The sequence below is a fragment of the Mustelus asterias genome, chromosome 17, assembly GCF_964213995.1.
Source record: "Mustelus asterias chromosome 17, sMusAst1.hap1.1, whole genome shotgun sequence".
NCBI lineage: Eukaryota > Metazoa > Chordata > Chondrichthyes > Carcharhiniformes > Triakidae > Mustelus > Mustelus asterias.
This window is the reverse complement of record NC_135817.1, coordinates 7,802,991-7,825,869: the sequence shown is the minus strand read 5'-3', so window position 1 is coordinate 7,825,869 and position 22,879 is coordinate 7,802,991. Positions and strand designations below refer to the sequence as shown.

At 44.3% G+C, this 22,879-nt stretch overlaps 1 protein-coding gene across 1 annotated transcript in view; it reads right to left on the bottom strand.

Annotated features, from left to right (window-relative positions):
* Positions 1-16,599, bottom strand: part of LOC144506123 (carboxypeptidase B2-like) — a 37,011-nt gene extending 20,412 nt beyond the window's left edge. The window contains exons 1-3 of the mRNA XM_078231948.1: positions 16,525-16,599; positions 7,883-8,007; positions 6,826-6,928 (exon numbers count right to left, since the gene is read on the bottom strand). Coding sequence (XP_078088074.1) covers positions 6,826-6,897 — 72 coding nt within the window. The 5' untranslated portion in view covers positions 6,898-6,928; positions 7,883-8,007; positions 16,525-16,599. The remainder of the gene's footprint in view (positions 1-6,825; positions 6,929-7,882; positions 8,008-16,524) is intronic.
* Positions 16,600-22,879: the final 6,280 nt, after the last annotated feature.

Below are 22,879 nucleotides of genomic sequence, written 5' to 3'. Positions count from 1 at the left end.
TGGAAAGGACTCTCCAATAATGTGATGGAAGTGCAAACCTTCGAATCATAGAATCCCTACAATGCAGAAGGAGGCCATTTGGCCCATCGGGTCTGCACCGACAACAATCCCACCTAGGCCCTATCCCCACAGCCCCACATATTTACCCTGCAAATCCATCCAACCCACGCATCCCGGGACACTAAGGGGCAATTTAGCATGGCCAATGCACCTAACCCGTACATCATTTCAGGAACTACTGGATGCAGCAAACAGACTGACTGGAGTATTGTTTTAGATAGATGAATTGTAGAAAAAGTACCCAGAGATATTCCCAAATGGTGATCTGAAGGAGAAATATCACGGAAACTACTTGAAATGTGCTGATAACTGAGTTTTGGCTTACAAGTTGTCAAATAATATGGAGTTCAGCCATTGAACTGAGTGCAGGAAAATGGCTGCCAATAACATTCCTTCCTATCAAATATAGGCTCATCTAGCTTATGAAGTTTTTAAAGTCAATGCCACCCTTACGATTTGTGCATATAAAGCCTAGCCACCACACCATCCCTGTTTAGTCCGGACAGCCACTTATATCAGATAAATGGTCATGACCAATGTCAGACCAAAAGGCATCACAGAAACTGTAGTGGAATCATCTTCCATCTGCTGCCGTCTACTGCAGTTTGTCCTGAAACACTGTTCAATGTACTTTGCCTAAAAAAACCTCCCAGTTGAGTATTTTCGACAGAGAACTCAAGACTCACAGAGGAGCAGTATTCAGCAGATGTATTTTCTCCTTTGAATCATTCCCTTCTTTCCAGGCCAAGTTTTAAAGTTAAAACTAATTTGCAGGATCAGTTGGAATCTGAATCCTGCATCTATCAAGTTCTGACCTTTGACGGCTGATTCTGCTGTTCAGCAATGAGCTCTAACAGAAGGTAAACCAACCTCTGCGATATGTGTATCCCAAGGCAGCCCAATTCCACACACACTGTCAGCATGCATTAGCACCTGACAATGCAACACTACCATAGTCAGACAGCGCTCCAGTCTAACTAGCCTGATCCTTTGGCCTTTTCCATCACTCTGTACTTGGCTGTTGCAGGTATACCCGACTCTATCAAACACTTTACTGAGTCATGGTAAAATTCCATTTGGAGAATGGCAATACCATTTTCAGAATTACAGTATACTAGCTGTTGGCAAGAGTCTGTACAGAATTACGGATGAAAGGGTAACAACTGTTAAGATCTTGCAAGTCCCTTGCCTTCAATTATTAAAGAGGTATTAAGACTGTCACATTTCCCTAGTAATTGTCTTTCTTTATATTCTGATGATTTTTAAAAATATTAGTTGGCTAATTTACTGAAAACGGCCAAAATTGTCCGACCTCTCCCGTGGCTGGGATTCTCCAGTCCCGCTGCAGTGAATGGAGATTTGGTTGAACAACAAATTTTCTGTTCCCGCCGACTGTGGTGACGAGGTGTACAAGACTTGAGAATTCTGGCCATCGTGTTATAATTATGTAGCCTTCTCTCTAATTGTGCTCTCTTCAAGGACAGTTCACAGTTGGAAGTGTAAGATTGATGAATTTACCTTGTTAAAGTAGATTCATGTTATTATTATGTGCCTGTTAATCAACACATTTTGTTTATTCTTCTGCTTTATTCTTGGCACTACCTGATGTAATTTTCTTGCCAAAGTAAGATGCGAAATTGAAACAGGAACGTGACTGACATCTGAGTGGATTTTCCTGAAAAGGCATTGTCATCACTACCTCATTGCCCACCCATTGCCTTGCCCCCTCTCCAATTTGGTAGAAATTATCTAAATGTATCAATCTAAAATGGGGACAAAAGATGCTCTATTGAGTGGAATTGAGATGACTGCTTCAGTCAGTGATGTTGAAACTCTTCAGGAAGCTTGAAGGAACACACCTCACAGAGAAAGGACAGAGTGATGTGAGAGAATGGGAACATCCTACAATGCATTGTTGTTGTCTTTTGAATTTGTAATTTGAACTTTACACATATACCCTACCCATTCCACTGGCTGCCACACCTTCCCTCCCCAAACCAAAGTCCTGTGTCTTTGGGATTGCACCTCAAACGCAAACTTTATAGAGTTTATTATTGTCTGGGTAAGATATGATAAGGAAGTATCGAATTGTTTAATTAAGATGGAAGTATTTTGTGAGCTTGTTTGAATACACTGTTGATTGGAAGCATATAAATATATATATATATTGGCTTTGTCCTGGTTACTTTTTGAAAGGTAATTTTTCACCTGTCTTTCATATTTAATAGTCCACTTGAACAATTGAAAATTGATAGACCAGTGAGTCTGTTTTGTTCATTCTTTAATGAGATTTATTATCAGACTGAGCACTTTAGACAACTCTGAGCTGGTCAATGAGTTTCAGCATGGATTCTGATTGATAAATCACATCTGGCTGGTGCAGGGATCACTGGTATGGTGGTAGGATGGTATCTAATGAATATTGTCAAAATGAACTTTACGTCCAAGCTTTTGGTTCTCCTTTCTGACCTCCCCCTCACTGCCTCAGCATCTCCCTTCCACCTGATTAAATGCAAGCGTTCATCAGTTTTTTAGCAAATTGAGAAATTCTAACATTAGTGTCAGGTTAAAAAGAGAGAAATTGGAATGGCAAATTGCTATGGATATTAGCAAAATAAGCAAGAAGTTATTTGTATTCTCACAAGGACACACTTGTAAACTGTGTGTTCACACACGGCGAGTGACATGTAAGAAGGGGAAATGGGATTTCAGCAGCTTTGTGAGTAAGAAACAGCTTGACATACTGATAGCTGACAGGCTGGTTAATTGTTTCAAACTGTAAAGAACAATTGCCGCTGGCTAAACAAAGATCACATTTATTTTATAAATAAAACCCCTAAACAAACACGAGGACACAGAAGTTAGTGTTGGATCTTTGGATCTGGTGAGTTTTATGAAAGAGACCAGACAGTGAGACTTCCCCTTTAAAAGAGGAACAGAAAGACTTGGCATTTATATAGCCCCTTTTACATCCTCAGGATAACCCCAGTGCTTTTGAGCCAATGAAATACTTTAAAAATGTAGTCACTGTTGTGGTGTAGGAAAAACAGCAAAACAGCAACGAGATAGTGACCAGATTATCTGTTATTAGAGACAAAGATAAAAGCCTTTTACATAAGTGTTCACTAAACTTCCCAGGCCCCTTGAGAAGGTGGTGGTGAGCTGCCTTCTTGAATTGTTGCAGTCTATTGTGGTGTAGGTACACCTACAGAGCTGTTCAGGAGGGGATTCCAGGATTTTGATCCAACGATAGTGAAGGAACATCTAGGCATCTAGCCAATCAGGAAATATTACCTATCCCCCAACTCTCTGTCCACTACTGTGGTGATTGCCCCTTCAAGGGCAACACATCTCCCTTCCAACTAATTCACCTATCTCACAAAGATATCTCTAATTTGATGCACTTTCCAGAATCTCTCATGTGGAACCATATTGAATGTCATCTGAATGTTCATTTTGACAATATCCATTAAATACATTCCTACCACTATCCCTGTACCAAAACATTCAACCAGGTTAGCCAGATATGACCTACCAATCACAAATCCAGGCTGATACTCATTGACTAGCTCCGATTTGTTCAGAGTGCTCAGTCTGATAACAGATTCCAGTAACTTCCTCCAAACTTTTCTTAAATTGACACATTTGTAGTTAACTGTGTTCCTCCTCCCATCCTAAGCAATAAAATATTTTTCACATTTTTAGTTCAAAGGTGCAGTTCCTGATTCTAGGGGCTTTGAAAGATTATGCCTAACATGTCTTCCATTTCCTCATCTATTTCTGTCAATACTCTAGGCTATAAATAATCATGTCTTGGAGATTGGTCTATCTTAAGTCCCATTATTTTCTATGAAAATGGATACAGCATTTAACAATTCTTATCACCAATTATGTCTTCACCCCCATTTGTCTTTAATGGGTCCGCATTCCCCTTCATCATGCTCTTGCTATATATTTGCTTGCCACACATATGTATTTTCTTGATATATTTGCCAAAGTGCAGTGGACGTTCACCAGATTGTTTCCTGGGATTTCAGGCCCCTTGAAAAGGTGGTAGTGAGCCACCTTCTATCAGGAGAGTTTGGAGAGATGGGACCTGCATTCTTTGGGGTTTAGAAGAATGAGAGGTGATCTCATTGAAACTTATAAAATTCTTAAGGGGGCCAGACAGGATAGTTGCAGAAAGGATGTTTCCTCTGGCTGGGGGTGGTCTAGAACCAAGGGATACAGTTGCAGAATAAGGAACAAGCCATTGAAAAATGAGTTGAGGAGGAACTTCTTCACTTAGAGGGTAGTAAATCTTTGGAATTCTCTTTCCGAGAGGGATGTGGAGGCACAGTCATTATGTTCCAGATGGAAATTGCTAGATACTAATGACACCAAAGAATAGGGATAGTGTGGGAAAACAGCTGAGTTAGATGATCAACCACAATCTAGAACAAGACAAAAAACAAAGAACAATACAGCACAGGAACAGGCCCTTCGGCCCTCCAAGCCCGCGCCGCTCCCTGGTCCAAACTAGACCATTCTTTTGTATCCCTCCATTCCCACTCCGTTCATGTGGCTATCTAGATAAGTCTTAAACGTTCCCAGTGTGTCCGCCTCCACCACCTTGCCCGGCAGCGCATTCCAGGCCCCCATCACCCTCTGTGTAAAATACGTCCTTCTGATATCCGTGTTAAACCTCCCCCCCCTCACCTTGAACCTATGGCCCCTCGTGAACGTCACCACCGATCTGGGAAAAAGCTTCCCACCGTTCACCCTATCTATGCCTTTCATAATTTTATACATCTCTATTAGGTCACCCCTCAATCTCCGTCTTTCCAGTGAGAACAATCCCAGTTTACCCAATCTCTCCTCATAACTAAGCCCTTCCATACCAGGCAACATCCTGGTAAACCTCCTCTGCACTCTCTCTAAAGCCTCCACGTCCTTCCAGTAGTGTGGCGACCAGAACTGGGCGCAGTATTCCAAATGCGGCCGAACCAACGTTCTATACAACTGCAACATCAGACCCCAACTTTTATACTCTATGCCCCGTCCTATAAAGGCAAGCATTCCATATGCCTTATTCACTACCTTCTCCACCTGTGACGTCACCTTCAAGGATCTGTGGACTTGCACACTCAGGTCCCTCTGCGTATCTACACCCTTTATGGTTCTGCCATTTATCGTGTAGCTCCTCCCTACATTATTCCCACCAAAATGCATCACTTCGCATTTATCAGGATTGAACTCCATCTGCCATTTCCTTGCCCAAATTTCCAGCCTATCTATATCCTTCTGTAGCCTCTGACAATGTTCCTCACTATCTGCAAGTCCAGCCATTTTCGTGTCGTCCGCAAACTTACTGATCACCCCAGTTACACCTTCTTCCAGATCGTTTATATAAATCACGAACAGCAGAAGTCCCAATACAGAGCCCTGCGGAACACCACTAGTCACAGGCATCCAGCCGGAAAAAGACCCTTCCACTACCACCCTCTGTCTTCTGTGACCAAGCCAGTTCTCCACCCATATAGCCACCTCCCCCTTTATCCCATGAGATCCAACCTTTTGTACCAACCTACCATGAGGGACTTTGTCAAACGCTTTACTAAAGTCCATATAGACGACATCCACAGCCCTTCCCTCATCAACCATTCTAGTCACTTCTTCAAAAAACTCCACCAGGTTAGTGAGGCATGACCTCCCTCTCACAAAACCATGCTGACTATCGTTAATGAGTTTATTCCTTTCTAAATGCGCATACATCCTATCTCTAAGAATCTTCTCCAACAACTTCCCGACCACGGACGTCAAGCTCACCGGCCTATAATTACCCGGTTTATCCTTCCTAGCCTTCTTAAATAACGGGACCACATTAGCTATCCTCCAGTCCTCTGGGACCTCACCTGTGTCCAGTGACGAGACAAAGATTTGCGTCAGAGGCCCAGCGATTTCATCTCTCATCTCCTTGAGCAGCCTGGGATAGATTCCATCAGGCCCTGGGGATTTGTCAGTCTTTATATTCCCTAAAAAACCTAACACTTCCTCCCTTGTAATGGAGATTTTCTCTAACGGGTCAACACTCCCCACCGAGACACTCCCAGTCAACACATCCCTCTCCTTTGTGAATACCGACGCAAAGTATTCATTTAGGATCTCCCCTACTTCTTTGGGCTCCAAGCATAATTCCCCACTTTTGTCCCTGAGAGGTCCGATTTTTTCCCTGACAACCCCTTTGTTCCTAACGTATGAATAAAATGCCTTGGGATTCTCCTTAATCCTGTCTGCCAAGGACATTTTGTGACCCCTTTTTGCCCTTCTAATTCCTCGTTTGAGTTCTTTCATACTTTCTTTGTATTCCTCCATTTTTAGCTGCCTGGACCTAACGTACGCCACTCTTTTCTTTTTGACCAATCCCTCAATTTCCCTGGTTATCCGCGGTTCTCGAATCCTACCCTTCCTATCCTTCTTTTTTACAGGCACATGCCTGTCCTGTAGCCCTAACAACTGTTCCTTAAAAGACTCCCACATGCCAGATGTGGATTTACCCTCAAACAGCCTCTCCCAATCAACAGCTGCCAATTTCTGCCTAATCCCACTAAAGTTAGCCTTCCCCCAATCCAACACCTTACCCTTGCTGAATGCTGAAGCAGGCTTGAGAGTCTGAAAGGCCTACTCCAGCTCATATGTTGCTATCTTCCTTCTCTTAACATATATATTTATATATATATTATATATATATAAATTTGAAGTAAAAGCTACTTAAAAAGTTCTTACCTCATGCAGCGGGTGATACCTTTCATGGTACGAAGAGAACCCCCTGGGATGAAATGTTTGTTTTTGTTTCATTATGAGCTGCTGAACGTCCGCGATCAATACCCTGAAAATGATACATATTCTGTACAAGTGAGCTTGCTGGAAAGTAAATGACCAAAGAACAAAGAAAATTACAGCACAGGAACAGGCCCTTTGGCCTTCCAAGCCTGCGCCGACCATGCTGTCCAACTGAACTAAAACCCCCTATCTTTCCGGGGACCATATTCCTCCATTTCATTCCTATCCACGTATTTGTCCAGATGTCCCTTAAAAGTCACTATCGTATCTGCTTCTGCTACCTCCCCTGGCAGCGAATTCCAGGCACCCACCACCCTCTGTGTAAAAAACTTGCCTCGGGCATCTCCTTTAAACCTTGCCCCTCGCACCTTAAACCTATGCCCCCTAGTAATTGATTCTTCCACTCTGGGAAAAAGCTTCTGACTGTCCACTCTGTCCATGCCCCCTCATAACCTTGTGGACTTCTATCAGGTCACCCCTCAACCTCCGTTGTTCCAGTGAGAACAAATGAAGTTTCTCCAACCTCTCCTCATAGTTAATGCTCTCCATACCAGGCAACATCCTGGTAAATCTTTTTGTACTCTATCCAAAACCTCCATGTCTTTCTGTTTGGCCAGCCAAACAAAATTAGCAAAAGACACAAGTTTCAAACATTGGGAGGCTAACAATGTGGGAAGTGCTGTTAGTCATCCCCTAGTGGACCATTTGGTAAGTGAATCAAATAGGACCATCTGGGGCAGCAGTGGGAGTGCTACAATTAGCGCTCAGCACCCTGGGTTAGGGAGAGGAAAAACACCCTGCGTTTCCACTATCGATGGCTATCCAATGCTGAAAGCTGTGTGAATGTTAGGTAGGTACAAAAATCAGCCTGGGTTGCCAGTACTCACTGCCTATCCTCGCACATGAACAATGGCTGCAATTCCAAAAGGTTTTGCAACATTTTCATAATTGTATTCTATCTGTGACACGCGCATCACTATAAAAAATGTGTTTGGCGTACCTATACGTGACGGCTGCTGTAGTCAGTTGAGTTTTCACCTCTTCGATATTAGATGCATTGATGTAAAGGTGGATTTCTTTGTTGATTCTGATCTCATCAATTGAGCTTGGTTGCCAGAAAATAGGCTGCAGATAATGAAATCAGGTAGGTATTAGATTTTTGTACAACATTGAAGGGGGCAACTTTTATGCTTAATATCATGGACATTTTCACACGTTTATATCGAATTTATTTTGCCCGGCAACGAATGATGGAAATATTGTCAGCAGCTCACAGCAATGCGATGACTCATGGAGAGGTTCCTTGCACCCTCTAATCACTACAGACAGTTTAAATCACTTTAGCCTCCAGGCAGGGAAACACAGACAATAGCTCAACTGATTAGATTATGCAATCACAAAGGGAACTCTCCAGAAAGAGATTGGCCCAGGAGAAATAGGATCACTTCACCATTAGCCACAGATCAACCGCACCTATCTATAATGGCTTTTCAATACTTTGCTATTGTGTCACCGCTTTGTGTTAATTGCTGATTGTTTTAGTAGATACTGATTGCGTAACTTGTAGTAAATGACAATAACCCACGTGGGTCCCATTCATGCTATCAGCAACCGCTTTGAATGAGCTCATTACCATACATTTGGCGCGAAGTTCAAAACCCTATAAATTGTGAAGCACATAATGGCCAGGGGAAGCAGTTGGCTGGCAGCTGTGTTCCCCCAGGCCTGTGGTTTGTTATTTTGGACAGAGAATAAAGCTTGTGTTGCCTTTTGTACTGTACTCATGTCTGCTTGTCTTTTATGCTGGTAGGAAGCAAAAAACTTCCCCTTACAAACATTATCAAAAACAGCCTTTACTTAAGTCACTTTATAACTATTCTTAAATTTACTGTAATTTGTATGTCAGAATAGAACTCTGGCACTGCTAAAAGCAGGGTAGAATTCCTCTCATGTTCCCGATGAGCATGACTCATTTCAGGGAAGCCACACAAGACTTGGTTGAATGGACAATCCTTGCACAACACTAAGTTAAAGGTATCCTAATTAAAACTGTAATAGGAAGTCAATCAACAAAACGCATGCAATGTACAGTCAACTGACATTTCACTCTGTGTTTTACGGCAAATACGGTCAGCCTGCTAATTGAGACTAGAAAGTTTCCAATACTAGTATTCGGCCAGTGCACATGGTTGAGAAAGATAGTGTAACAGCATCACATGTAACATTGGGACCCCTCACACATTTTCATTACTCCCATTACTGCTTGGGACAGTGGGGCAAGAGAATTAGGTCATGAATGCCAGCTTTCAGGGAGAACCTGTTAATGTTTCACAGAATCACAGAATTCTTTCGTTGCAGAAGAGGCCATTCAGCCCATCATGTCTGCACCTGCTTTCCAAATGAGCATCATGACTTGGTGCCATTCCCCTGCCTTTTCCCCGTACCTCTGCACATTGTTTCTAGCCAAGTAATCATCTAGTGTTCTCTTGAATGCCTTGATTGAACCTGACTCCACCACACTTCCGGGCAGTGTATTCCAGACCCAAACCACTCGCAGTGTGAAAAAGTTTTTTCTCACATCACATTTGCTTCTTTTGTAAATCACTTTAAATCTCTGCTTTCTCGTTCTCAATGCTTTTACACGAGGGAACAGTTTCTCCCTATGTGCTCCATCCAGCCCCCTCATGATTTTGAACATCTCAATCAAATCTCCTCTTAGCCTTCTCCTCTCCAAGGAGAACAGTCCCAGCTCTCAATCTATCCTCATAACTGAAGTTTCTCATCCCTGGAACCATTCTTGTAAACTCTCTCCAATGCATTCACTCACATCCTTCCTATAGTGTGGTGTCCAGAACAGTGCACAGTATTCTAGCTGAGGTCTAACTAGTGTCTTGTATAAGTTCAGCATAACCTCCTTGTCCTTGTTCCTGTACTCTATGCCACTGTTAAAAAAGCCTTGGATACTGAATGCTTTATTAACTGCTCTCTCCACGTGTCCTGCCACCATCAATGATCCATGCACATATACGTCCAGGTCCCTCTGCTCCTGCAACCCCTTTAGAATTGTGCCCCTTATTTTATATTGCCACCTGACGTTCTTCATACCAAAATGAATGACCTTGCATTTTAAATTTAAATTAATTAAACAGCATTGATTGGGATTGTACATTGCCCGTCTGCCTTCATGATTGGCGGGCAGGCCGAGTGGCCAGGCGGCCTTTACATTTTGGCTGTAATCTTGATGCAGGGCAGGATGAAAGGTCAGGGCTCAAATAAAATTAACAAATAAAGAACAAAGAACAATACAGCACAGGAACAGGCCCTTCGGCCCTCCAAGCCCGTGCCGCTCCCTGGTCCAAACTAGACCATTCTTTTGTATCCCTCCATTCCCACTCCGTTCATGTGGCTATCTAGATAAGTCTTAAACGTTCCCAGTGTGTCCGCCTCCACCACCTTGCCTGGCAGCGCATTCCAGGCCCCCACCACCATGTGTCTGGGAGGTCTGCGTTTCATTGTGCGGTTTAGACACTTGTGGTGTAGTTTTTCTGCTGATATTTAGTTTTTTACAGGTCAGTAGCTGCCTCAGACAGCTCCGTAGCAGCTGTGCCCCCTGAGGAAGCATATTGGAAGTGCCAACCACATCCTCCCTTTTCTCAGTGCCCACCCTCTCTCCCGCCCTCCCCAGCAGCGCTCAGCATTTCACAGAGTGCATTTCATACTGGGTGGCCGTTAAATGGCCAGCCAACGTTAACAATGCCATCTTGGGTGGGAGCGGGTTTCACGTTCAAAATTCAGGTCTGTCTAATACTATGTATTTTGTAGATGGGATTTATTTTTTGTTTTCTCCAGGTCATTAGCAGCAAGCGGATATGAAAGGAAGAAGTATTAAATATGGATTACACAAGAGATAAGATTATCACAGAGGTTGAAAGGAGATGCAAAAGGAGAGTTCAGGTAAGTTTAAAGTGAAGTGTCCAAATGTGTGTTCTGCTTGTTTCCAAAGCTGTTGGGAGCATGGATAGAATTTAAGGAAATCTAGTTTCTGTAGTTTTTTTAAAAAAGTTTATTTATTAGTCACAAGTCAGCTTACATTAATACTGCAATGAAGTTACTGTGAAATTCCCCTAGTCGCCACACTCCGGCACCTGTTCGGGTACACTGAGAGAGAATTTAACATGGCCAATGCACCTAACCAGCACGTCTTTTGGACTGTGGGAGGAAACCGGAGCACCCCGTAGGAAACCCATGCAGACACAGAAAGAACGTACAAACTCCACACAGACAGTGACCTAAGACGAGAATCAAACCCGATCCCTTACAGTTAAAATGGTATGCAGAGCAGAAAAGTGCTTCTGTACATGACTATAGAGATCCCCAGAAATCTCAGAGAACATGGTCTCCCAAAAGAGCTAGGTTGGGAGGTGGCACTGCTAAGCTCATGGTTTGGAGCGCGAAAGGATAAAATGGCACCAATTTAGCTGGTTTACATGAGGGAATATGTAAAGATAAAAAGGTTTGCATATCTTTAGCAACTTTTGTGGCCTCAGGATCTCACAAAGCACTTTGCCGCCAAGTAAGTACTAAGTGGAGTAATTGTTGTAATGTGGGAAACATGGCAGCCAATTTAAGCACAGCAGGATCCCAAAGACAACAATAACTATGGTTGTGGAATAAATAGCGGCCAGTTGGTGATTGTGAAACAGCAGAATGTTATTGCTGGTCAAGAAATGGGAGAAGTAATCCAGGACAAACAGTGGAATGGAATGTTGTGTGTGTACTCTGCTATGGTCAGATAACCAAGCCTGCTCATTGTTCCACAGGAGCAGGCTGAGGGTAAGAGAGATTGTGTCTGCATTTTATTTATTTATTTTTCACTTAAATTTGGCTTAAAAATCGGAGTTTTTTTTTCAAAACAGGAAGTAGGCCCAGGAGCAGCCTGGGGAAGGTTTAAAAAGGGCTAATTTAAAAAGGAGGTTTTTTTTTCAAAACAGGAAGTAGGCCCAGGAGCAGCCTGGGGAAGGTTTAAAAAGGGCTTACCTTGGAGGTTTCAGCCTCATTGTTCCACAGGAGCAGGCTGAGGGTAAGAGAGATTGTGTCTGCCTTTTATTTATTTATTTTTCAGTTAAATTTGGCTTAAAAATCGGAGGTTTTTTTTCAAAACAGGAAGTAGGCCCAGGAGCAGCCTGGGGAAGGTTTTTTGGAGGGTTTAAAAGCAGGCCGCACTTTTGAGCGGGCAGCGCCTGGAGCGGGCAGTGGAGTGAGCAGGGAGCAGAGTGTGAGCTGTAAGGGCTTTGGCTCACAGGGCTTCGGTGAAGTCGAGGAAAGTTGTTTGTTTTTCTTCTGTTACACCCCCTTTTTTGTTTTATCTCCCAAAAACTAAAAAGGACATGGCTGGTATGAGTGGGAGGCCAGTATACTACATTCGGTGTGGGATGTGGGAGTTCCTGGAGACAACTTGCCTCCCGGAAGTCCATATCTGTGCCAGATGCATGGAACTGCAACTCCTGAAGGATCGTGTAAGGGAGCTGGAGCTGAGGCTTGATGAACTCAGTTTAGTTAGGGAAAATGAAAGATTAATAGATAAAAGTTATAGTCAGGTAGTGACACCAGGGTCTCGGAAGGAAGACACGTGGGTCACGGTTAGGAGGGGTAATAGTCAGAAGGGTGATGTGCCAGAAAGTACCCCAGTGGCAGTCTCCCATAAAAGAAAGGGATGGGCAACAGATGGGAGAAGGGAAGGGAGTGAGCAGTCTGTGGAGGGATCCCCTGCGGTTGTCCCCCTCCAAAATAGGTATATTGTTTTGGATTCTGTGGAGGGGGATAACCCTCCAGGGGTAAGCCACGAGGACCAGATCGCCTCCACGGAGACAGGCTCAGGGGTCCGGAAGGGAAAGAAGGGGTTTAGGAGAGCGATAGTTGTGGGGAACGCAATGGTTAGAGGCACGGACAGGCGGTTCTGTGGGAGTGAATGAGAATCCAGGATGGTAGTCTGCCTCCCTGGTGCCGGGGTACTGGATGTCTCCGAGAGGGTAGGAAGCATATTTAAAAAGGAAGGTAGTCAAACGGATGTGATTATACACATTGGTGAAAATGATGTAGGTAGGAAGAGCAGGGGGGTCATACGAGAGAAATTCAGGGAGTTGGGTGCTAGGCTAAAAAGTAAGGCCTCCAGGGTAGCAATCTCTGGACTGCTCCCGGTGTCTAGTGCAAGTGAGGCTCGGAACAGGGAGATTCTACAGTTGAACGCGTGGCTAAAGGACTGGTGCAAGAGGGAGGGTTTTAAATTCATAGATAACTTGGGAAATCTTCAAGTCAGGATGGCAACTGTACAGAAAGGATGGGTTACACCTTAACTGGAAGGGAGCAAATATCCTGGCTGGGAGTTTTGCTAGAGTGTTTCGGCAGGATTTAAACTAGTGTGGCAGGGGGTGGGGAACAAAACAGTAGGTCAGTAAATACTGAGGCTGGGGTTGAGCTGGGGGCCAGGGCAAGGCGAGCTAAGAAGAGGAGCACTCTGGAGGAGGATGACCTGAGTGGGCCTGGAGGTCTGGAGTGCATCTGCTTCAATGCGAGGAGCGTAACGGATGTGGTTGCGGTGACGGAAACTTGGTTAAAAGAAGGACAGGACTGGCAGCTGAATATTCTGGGTATAAGTGTTTTAAGCGAGACAGAGGAGGGGCTAAAAAAGGTGGGGGAGTAGCGATATTAGTTAAGGAGCATATTACCGCGGTGCAGAGGGTAGACAACTTAGAGGGGTCATGTACTGAGTCGCTGTGGGTGGAACTCAGAAACAGGAAGGGTGCAGTCACTCTGCTGGGGGTGTACTACAGACCACCCAACAGCCCACGGGAAGTAGAGGAAAGGATATGTCAGGACATTCTGGATAGGTGCAGAAAAAATAGGGTTGTTGTAGTGGGGGACTTTAATTTCCCTGGCACAGACTGGAAAGTGCTTAGAGCTGGGGGTCCGGACGGGGAGGAATTTGTAAAATGCGTATTGGAAGGTTCTTTGGAACAGTATGTAGATAGCCCGACTAGAGAGGGGGCTATACTGGACCTAGTTCTGGGAAATGAGCCCGGTCAGGTCGTCAAAGTTTCGGTAGGGGAACATGTGGCAAATAGTGACCACAACTCTGTTAACTTTAGGATAGTAATGGACAAGGATGAGTGCTGTCCTACGGGCAGGGTGCTAAATTGGGGGAAGGCTAACTATAGCCGGATTAGGCAGGAATTGGTGGATGTTGATTGGGAGAGGATGTTTGAGGGTAAGTCCGCGTCTGGCATGTGGGAGTCTTTTAAGGAACTATTGATAAGGCTGCAGGATAGGCATGTGCCTATAAAAAGGAAAGATAGGAAAGGTAGGATTCGAGAGCCGTGGATAACCCGGGAAATTGAGGATCTGATTAAAATGAAAAGGGATTTTTATTATTTTAATGTACGTTAAGTCCAGGCAACAGAAAACAGATGGAGCTCTGGAGGAATACAGAGAGAGTAGGAAAGAACTCAAACGGGGAGTTAGAAGGGCAAAAAGAGGTCACGAGATGTTCTTGGCAGGCAGGATTAAGGAGAATCCTAAGGCATTCTATTCATACGTTAGGAACAAAAGAGTTGTCAGGGAGAAAATCGGACCTCTCAGGGACAAAGGAGGGGAATTATGCTTAGAACCCAAGGGAATAGGGGAGATCCTAAATGAATACTTTGCATCGGTATTCACGAAGGAGAGGGGCGTGTTAACCCGGAGTGTCTCGGAGGGAGGTGTTGACCCGTTAGAGAAAATCTCCATTACAAGAGAGGAAGTGTTAGGTTTTTTAGGGAACATTAAAACTGACAAAGCCCCAGGGCCTGATGGCATCTATCCTCGACTGCTCAGGGAGACGAGAGATGAAATTGCTGGGCCTCTGATGGAAATCTTTGTCGCTTCTTTGGACACGGGTGAGGTCCCTGAGGATTGGAGGATAGCGAATGTGGTCCCGTTGTTTAAGAAGGGTAGCAGGGATAACCCAGGAAATTATAGGTCGGTGAGCTTGACGTCCGTGGTTGGGAAGTTGTTGGAGAGGATTCTTAGAGACAGGACGTATGTGCATTTAGAAAGGAACAATCTCATTAGTGACAGACAGCATGGTTTTGTAAGAGGGAGGTCGTGCCTTATAAATTTGGTGGAGTTTTTTGAGGAAGTGACAAAAACAGTTGATGAAGGAAGGGCCGTGGATGTCGTCTATATGGATTTCAGTAAGGCATTTGACAAAGTCCACATGGCAGGTTGGTTAAGAAGGTTAAGGCTCATGGGATACAAGGAGAAGTGGCTAGATGGGTGGAGAACTGGCTTGGCCATAGGAGACAGAGGGTAGTGGTCGAAGGGTCTTTTTCCGGCTGGAGGTCTGTGACCAGTGGTGTTCCGCAGGGCTCTGTACTGGGACCTCTGCTATTTGTGATATATATAAATGATTTGGAAGAAGGTGTAACTGGTGTAATCAGCAAGTTTGCGGATGACACGAAGATGGCTGGACTTGCAGATAGCGAAGAGCATTGTCGGGCAATACAGCAGGATATAGATAGGCTGGAAAATTGGGCGGAGGTGGCAGTTGGAGTTTAATCCGGATAAATGTGAAGTGATGCATTTTGGAAGAAATAATGTAGGGAGGAGTTATACAATAAATGGCAGAGTCATCAGGAGTATAGAAACACAGAGGGACCTAGGTGTGCAAGTCCACAAATCCTTGAAGGTGGCAACACAGGTGGAGAAGGTGGTGAAGAAGGCATATGGTATGCTTGCCTTTATAGGACGGGGTATAGAGTATAAAAGCTGGAGTCTGATGATGCAGCTGTATAGAACGCTGGTTAGGCCACATTTGGAGTACTGCGTCCAGTTCTGGTCGCCGCACTACCAGAAGGACGTGGAGGCGTTAGAGAGAGTGCAGAGAAGGTTTACCAGAATGTTGCCTGGTATGGAGGGTCTTAGCTATGAGGAGAGATTGGGTAAACTGGGGTTGTTCTCCCTGAAAAGACAGAGAATGAGGGGAGATCTAATAGAGGTGTACAAGATTATGAAGGGGATAGATCGGGTGAACGGTGGGAAGCTTTTTCCCAGATCAGAAGTGACGTTCATGAGGGGTCACGGGCTCAAGGTGAGAGGGGCGAAGTATAACTCAGATATTAGAGGGATGTTTTTTACATAGAGGGTGGTGGGGGCCTGGAATGCGCTGCCAAGTAGGGTGGTGGAAGCAGGCACGCTGACATCGTTTAAGACTTACCTGGATAGTCACATGAGCAGTCTGGGAATGGAGGGATACAAACGATTGGTCGAGTTGGACCAAGGAGCGGCACAGGCTTGGAGGGCCGAAGGGCCTGTTTCCTGTGCTGTACTGTTCTTTGTTCTTTGTTCTATACGAGGAGCTAAGTGAGGGCAATCCCACTAGCTGGACAATGGAGGAAAGACACTGCATCTTGGTTAAAAGGAAATTAGACGACTAAATGGTCTAAATTGTTATGTTTGAACGCTCCTCAATCACATGACTTGGAATTCTAAAGAAAATTGTGTAAGCATTTTGAACTTTTTAAAATAAAGCAAATTGTTCAATGAAAGGTAAAATTAATGAACTGTAAGAAAACATTAACTAATGCCTAAAAAAAAGTTAAACTTTACCTTATATTGGATGCATATTTGTTTGACAAATTGAACCTCTTCATCCGACTGAGGCTTAATAGCCCAAACCTGGTCTCTAAAAAACAAACAATACGATGGTGGGTTAATGACGGCTTCTGAAGATCATTCACAACCATTTCTAAATGGATAATTTCACACATGCATTTCCTATTCAACGTTGAATATTGATCATATGCGACAAAGATTTATTTGATCCACATAAATGATGTCTGACGGCTGAAAGTGCAGGAGTATAGCTGTACCCAAAGCAGGTTTATGCAAGCTGCGATTTCTCTGTGAAAGAACTACGAACAGGAGTCAAACCCAGTGTAACTGTCATTCCGATTGAGAGGAAGTTTGATTGTCAGCACCACCAAGGATAACATGCAAATTACCCTGAAGATTGATCCCCAGTCATTTTACTTGCCTTATTGGCGAAGAGGCAACTATGACTCCGGTAAAGGTCCCTAACAAACAAGCTAAAATATAAAATGCCATCTTGGATGGCACCGGAAATACACAATGTAGAAAGATTTTATGTGTTCTGTCATTTGACCTGGACTATCGATTCACAGGACTCGTAGTATTTGTACTCTAGTTAAAGTTTATACTGACCGGAATCCAGCTTACAAACAAGGTTTTTCCAGGAGCAGCTGGCGATAGATCAGGGTTGCAGCATTGATCGAAGGGGGCACAAGGGTAACAACACTGGCTCTTGTTTTCTCATGTAATGGTGTCAATCAGTACGTGTTCAGCTATTAGAGAGCCTGGTACAAAACAATATCCCATAATCCCCATCAAATTACCTCAAGCGATTTGACCTTTGTAAGAATCTGTCAATCGTGATCCTATGTAACTGATTGTAATATATTTAAATGAGGGCCAGTTGAATGGCAGACCCAGGAGCGCTGGTTTTTAAACTTGCAAATTGCCAGGTTTCGAGTTAGGTTGCAAAATAAAAGGCACAACTATTACCAGGATTGGCAGAAGTTTTGCCACGTGGAGGCTGTTATAAGTAAGAGCAGTGATCATAGCGGCTGGCAATGATTATTGTAGCTTTCTTTTTAAATACAGAAAGTCTTGGAAGTGCTTCTGATAGTAACAATGTGAGGTCACTGGAATTTGGTTCACCATCCTCTCCTGCCCCTCCCTAAAGTCAGAGTGTTTCAGGATCGGCTATGGCTAACCTTTGTACACCATTATCAGGGGCAGCACAGTAGCACAGTGGTTAGCACTGCTGTCTCAAAGCACCAGGGACCCAGGTTCGATTCCCAGCTTGGGTCACTGTCTGCGTGGAGTTTGCACCTTCTTCCCATGTCTGCTCTGGTTTCCTCCCACAGTCTGAAAGACTTGCTGGTTAGGTGCATTGGCCGTGCTAAATTCTCCCTCAGTGTACCCGAACAGATGCCGGGACGTGGCGACTAGGGGATTTTCACAGTAACCTCATTGCAGTGTTAGTGTAAGCCTACCTGTGACAAATAAGTAATGATGTGGAAATGCCGGCGTTGGACTGGGGTGAACACGGTAAGAAGTCTCACAACACCAGGTTAAAGTCCAACAGGTTTATTTGGTAGCAAATACCATAAGCTTTCGGAGCACTGCTCCTTCGTCAGATGGAGTGGAAATGTGCTCTCAAGTTGTTCCCTCCACCCACATTGTCTGTACCTTTAAGACCTGGCTGGCTGTAGGATTCGCATTCTAATCAGTATTCTGCAACTTGATTTTGTCTGTTTGCACTGTTTGAGAGCGCATTTCCACTCCATGTGACGAAGGAGCAGTGCTCCGAAAGCTTATGGTATTTGCTACCAAATAAACCTGTTGGACTTTAACCTGGTGTTGTGAGACTTCTTAACAAATAAGTAAATCATAGAATCTCTACAGTGCAGAAGAGGCCATTCGGTCCATAAAACCTGCACCGACTCTCCAACAGAGTATATTACCCAGGCCCTCTCCCCCACCCTATCCCTGTAACGCCACACATTCACCATGGCTAATCCCCCCAACCTACACATCTTGGGACACTAAGGGGCAATTTAACATAACAAATCCACCTAACCTGCATATCTTTGGACTGGGGGAGGAAACCGGAGCACCCGGAGGAAACCCATGCAGACATAGAATCATAGAAGAATCATAGAAACCCTACAGTGCAGAAGGAGGCCATTTGGCCCATCGAGTCTGCACCGACCACAATCCCACCCAGGCTCTACCTCCACACATTTTACCCACTAATCCCTCTAACCTACACATCTCAGGACTCTAAGGGGCAATTTTTAACCTGGCCAATCAACCTAACCCGCACATCTTTGGACTGTGGGAGGAAACCGGAGCACCCGGAGGAAACCCACACAGACACGAGGAGAATGTGCAAACTCCACACAGACAGTGACCCGAGCCGGGAATCGAACCCAGGACCCTGGAGCTGTGAAGCAGCAGTGCTAACCACTGTGCTACCGTGCCGCCCATGGGGAGAATGTACAAACTCCACACAGCCAGACACCCAAAGCCATAATTGAATCGGGTCCCTGGCGCTGTGAGGCAGCAGTACTAACCACTGTGCCACCATGCTATAATGATGGCTGGAGAAAAGTAGTGAGTGATGATGCATTAGAAACCTGAATTCTCCCTCCCGTGAGGGGAATACAATTGTAATGAGGAACTTAAGAGAGTTTGATGTTGATGGAAAGAGAAAATGAGAGCCTATAACATAACTAATTTCATCCCTGCAGGTTTTCCTTTCACATCCATCCTTCTTTACTAATTGTTTGTGGCCAAGCAACACCCTGGAAATCAATGTTGTGCCTCACTGATTGGGGAAATCCATGCAGTAAATATCATAGCTGTTCATTGCCGAATATTTTTGGACGCAAAAGGTCTGGCTCCCGCTTTCAGGATTACTTTAGAAGCTGGACACATCAAGGAAATAAAATCAACTAAAAAAACAATAACTGCTCAAAATCTGCAATGTTGCAAAAAATGTTACAAAGACATGGATCGTCATCAACTTTTGAAAAAACCGAAGGCAGTCTTGATCTGTGACCTCAGTCAAATCTCTGACACCCTCCAAGCCTCTCGCTATTTATAGGTGGCTCTCAAATTTCCTAACAATTCCCTGGGATCTGGTGAACTGGTGTGACCACAATAATTTCTCCCTCAAGTGCTATTTGATCTTCACTATTCTCCCTCAAATAGCACTTGTTAGAGATGGTCGGGATAAGGCTTCAGATGCATTACTGATGTGTGTTCATGTTGGGAAAATGTGTTGTTAATAAACTTAGTTCAACAGCAATGGTATCGGTCAGTGAGTATCATAAAAACAAGATGTTAAGTCTAAATGAAATTTGTTTTCTAAAGAGACCGCTGATGTGTTAATTCGTGATCTTAATTCAATGTTCGTAAAAGTGAGTGGGTGTTCTTCAAATGGAGGCTACGAGTTGCCTTTACCATTCCTGACCGATGATGCTTAGTTATAAAGACCAGGGGACAGGAAGGCTGCCTGTCCTGTGAGCAAGCACAGGGAGTTGTGAAAAATCAGGGCATTTTTATATACACAGTTGACAACAAACAGAAGAACAACAACCTGAGTTTATGCAACCTTTTATTGCAGGAAACTATTCCAAGGTACTTCATAGAAAAGTAATGAAACCAAAATGGACATCGAGGCAAAAGATGACTTAAGGAAGAGGGATCAAAGAGATGGCTGAAGACGCAGTGGCCAATGATGGGGCATAGGAAGGGGGAGTTGCGCAAACGGCACTGAGCTTTCCGCTTGGTGAGCGGGAGTACTATGTTAGGCTGGAGAAATGGCCAAACCAGGATCCGAGATCACCATCGCAGACGTCAGATCGGCCTTCTTGAAAGTCAACCCACGGAAAGCGACTGGCCATGATGGGATACCCGGATAAACACTCGGATCCTGCACGGACCAGCTGGCAGGGGTGTTCGCAGACATCTTCAACCTCTCTTTACACCAATCTGAGGTCCTTATCTGTTTCAAGAAGATGACCATCATCTCTGTACCAAAGAAAAGCCAGGCAGTGTGCCTTAATAACTATTGCCTGGTGGCTCTGACATCCATCATTACGAAGTGCTTCGAAAGGGTAGTCATGGCCTGAATCAATTCTGGCCTCCCAGACTGCCTGGATCTACTACAGTTCACCTATCACCGCAATAGGCCCACAGCAGATGCCATCTCCCTGGCTCTACACTCAACCCTGGAATACCTAGATAACAAAGGCACTTATGTTAGACTCCTATTTATTGACTACAGCACAACCTTCAACACTATTATTCCTATAAAACACATCTCCAAACTCTGTGGCCTAGGGCTCAGCTCCTTGCTCGGTGACTGGATCCTACACTTCCTAACCCACAGACCGCAATCAGTAAGGATAGGCAACAACACCTTCTCCACGATCATCCTCAACAGGAGTGCTCCACAAGGCTGTGTCCTTAGCCTCTTACTATACCCCTTATACATTTACGACTGTGTGGCCAAATTCCCCTCCAACTCGATTTGCAAGTTTGCTGACGACACCACCGTGGTGGGTGGCAGAGTACAGGAAAGAGATAGAGAATCTGGTGAACTGATGTGACCACAATAATTTCTCCCTCAATGTCAACAAAATGAAGGAGAAATTCATCAACTTCAGGAAGCGTAGTGGAGGACATGCCTCTATCTACATCAATGGGGTTGAAGTGGAAATGGTTGAGAGCTTCAAGTTTCTAAGTGTCCAGATCACCAATAACCTGTCCTGGTCCCTTCACGCCGACGCTATAGTTAAGAAAGCCTATCAAAGCCCTCTACGTTCTCAGAAGGCTAAGGAAATTTGGCATGTCCGCTACGACTCTCACTAACATTTACAGATACACCATAGAAAGCATTCTTTCTGGTTGTATCACAGCTTGGTATGGCTCCTGCTCTATCCAAGACCACAAGAAATTACAAAGTGTCGTGAACAAAGCCCAGTCCATCACACAAACCAGCCTCCCTTTCCGTTGACTCTGTCTACACTTCCCGCTGCCTTGGAAAAGCAGCCAGCATAATCAAGGACCCCATGCACCTTGGACATTCTCTCTTCCACCTTCTTCCATTGGGAAAAAGATACAAAAGTCTGAGGTCATGTACCAACCGACTCAAGAACTGCTTCTTCCCTCTGCCATCAGACTTTTGAATGGACCTACCTCATATTAAATTGATCTTTCTCTACAGCCTAGCTATGACGATAACACTACATTCTGCACTCTCTCCTTTCCTTCTCTATGAACGGTATGCTTTGTCGGTATAGAGCACAAGAAACAATACTTTTCACTGTATACTAATGCACGTGACAATAATAAATCAAATCAAAGAAAAGTTACAGAGATAAGAATGGACAAAGTCATAAAGACATTTAAATACAAGGATGAGAGTTTTAAACTTGACATGTTGAGGGGTCAATGTAGCCCAGTGAGCATAGGAGTGATGGCTGAGAGTAACCGCTGGCTCCATTTGTAAACCCCTGTTTCTGAGGTCCCAATCTGAGGTCCTTATCTGTGTCAAGAAGATGACCATCATCTCTGTACTAAAGAAAAGCCAGGCAGTGTGCCTTAATAACTATTGCCCGGTAGCTCTGACATCCACCATTATGAAGTGCTTCGAAAGATTAGTCATGGCACAAATCAATTCTGGCCACCCCTCCAAAACATCAAGTAGAGGAATGTTATATATTTAAATGTTTGCATGATTGCTTTAAGAGCCAGTGATATGATTTGATGGTGATATCATTAGGGTGTTTCACAAGCTCCTGTTTTGGTTTTACTTTCTACTCCATACAGGCAATGGCTCCTACAATAAATCTGTTGTTATTTTGAATCTGCGTAGGCAAACCAAATCTTTTTCTTTTTGTTTAAAACCCGCAACCCCTAACACAGTCCGGACATTACAAGGAGCTTATGGACGTTGTAATTAAGATTGAGACCACCTGATTAGCTGCGCTGCTGCTTCCCTCTCTTCTCTTAGCCCACTGGGCCAAACTTCTTCTAAGGTTCCACCCTGCCCTTCCCTAAATTCATATCTTTCTCCAGTTCCTCTCCTATCTTCTCTCTCATGCTCTTTTTGAGCTTAGCTTGACCACGAGGCCCACCTCCTGCTCCTTCGATCCTATTCCACCAAATCACTGACCACCTAACTTTTCTTCCCGGCTCTCATGCCACTTGATTTTGTTAATGGTTCTCGCTCTCTTCAGGTATTGTCCATTTCTCCTTTAAATCTGCCTTCTTCATCTCCTCCTCAAAAAAAATCCTTGACCCTCTGTTCTTGCAAACTACAGTTCTGTCTTCGACCTCTCTTATCCCCTCCAAGTCCTTGAACATG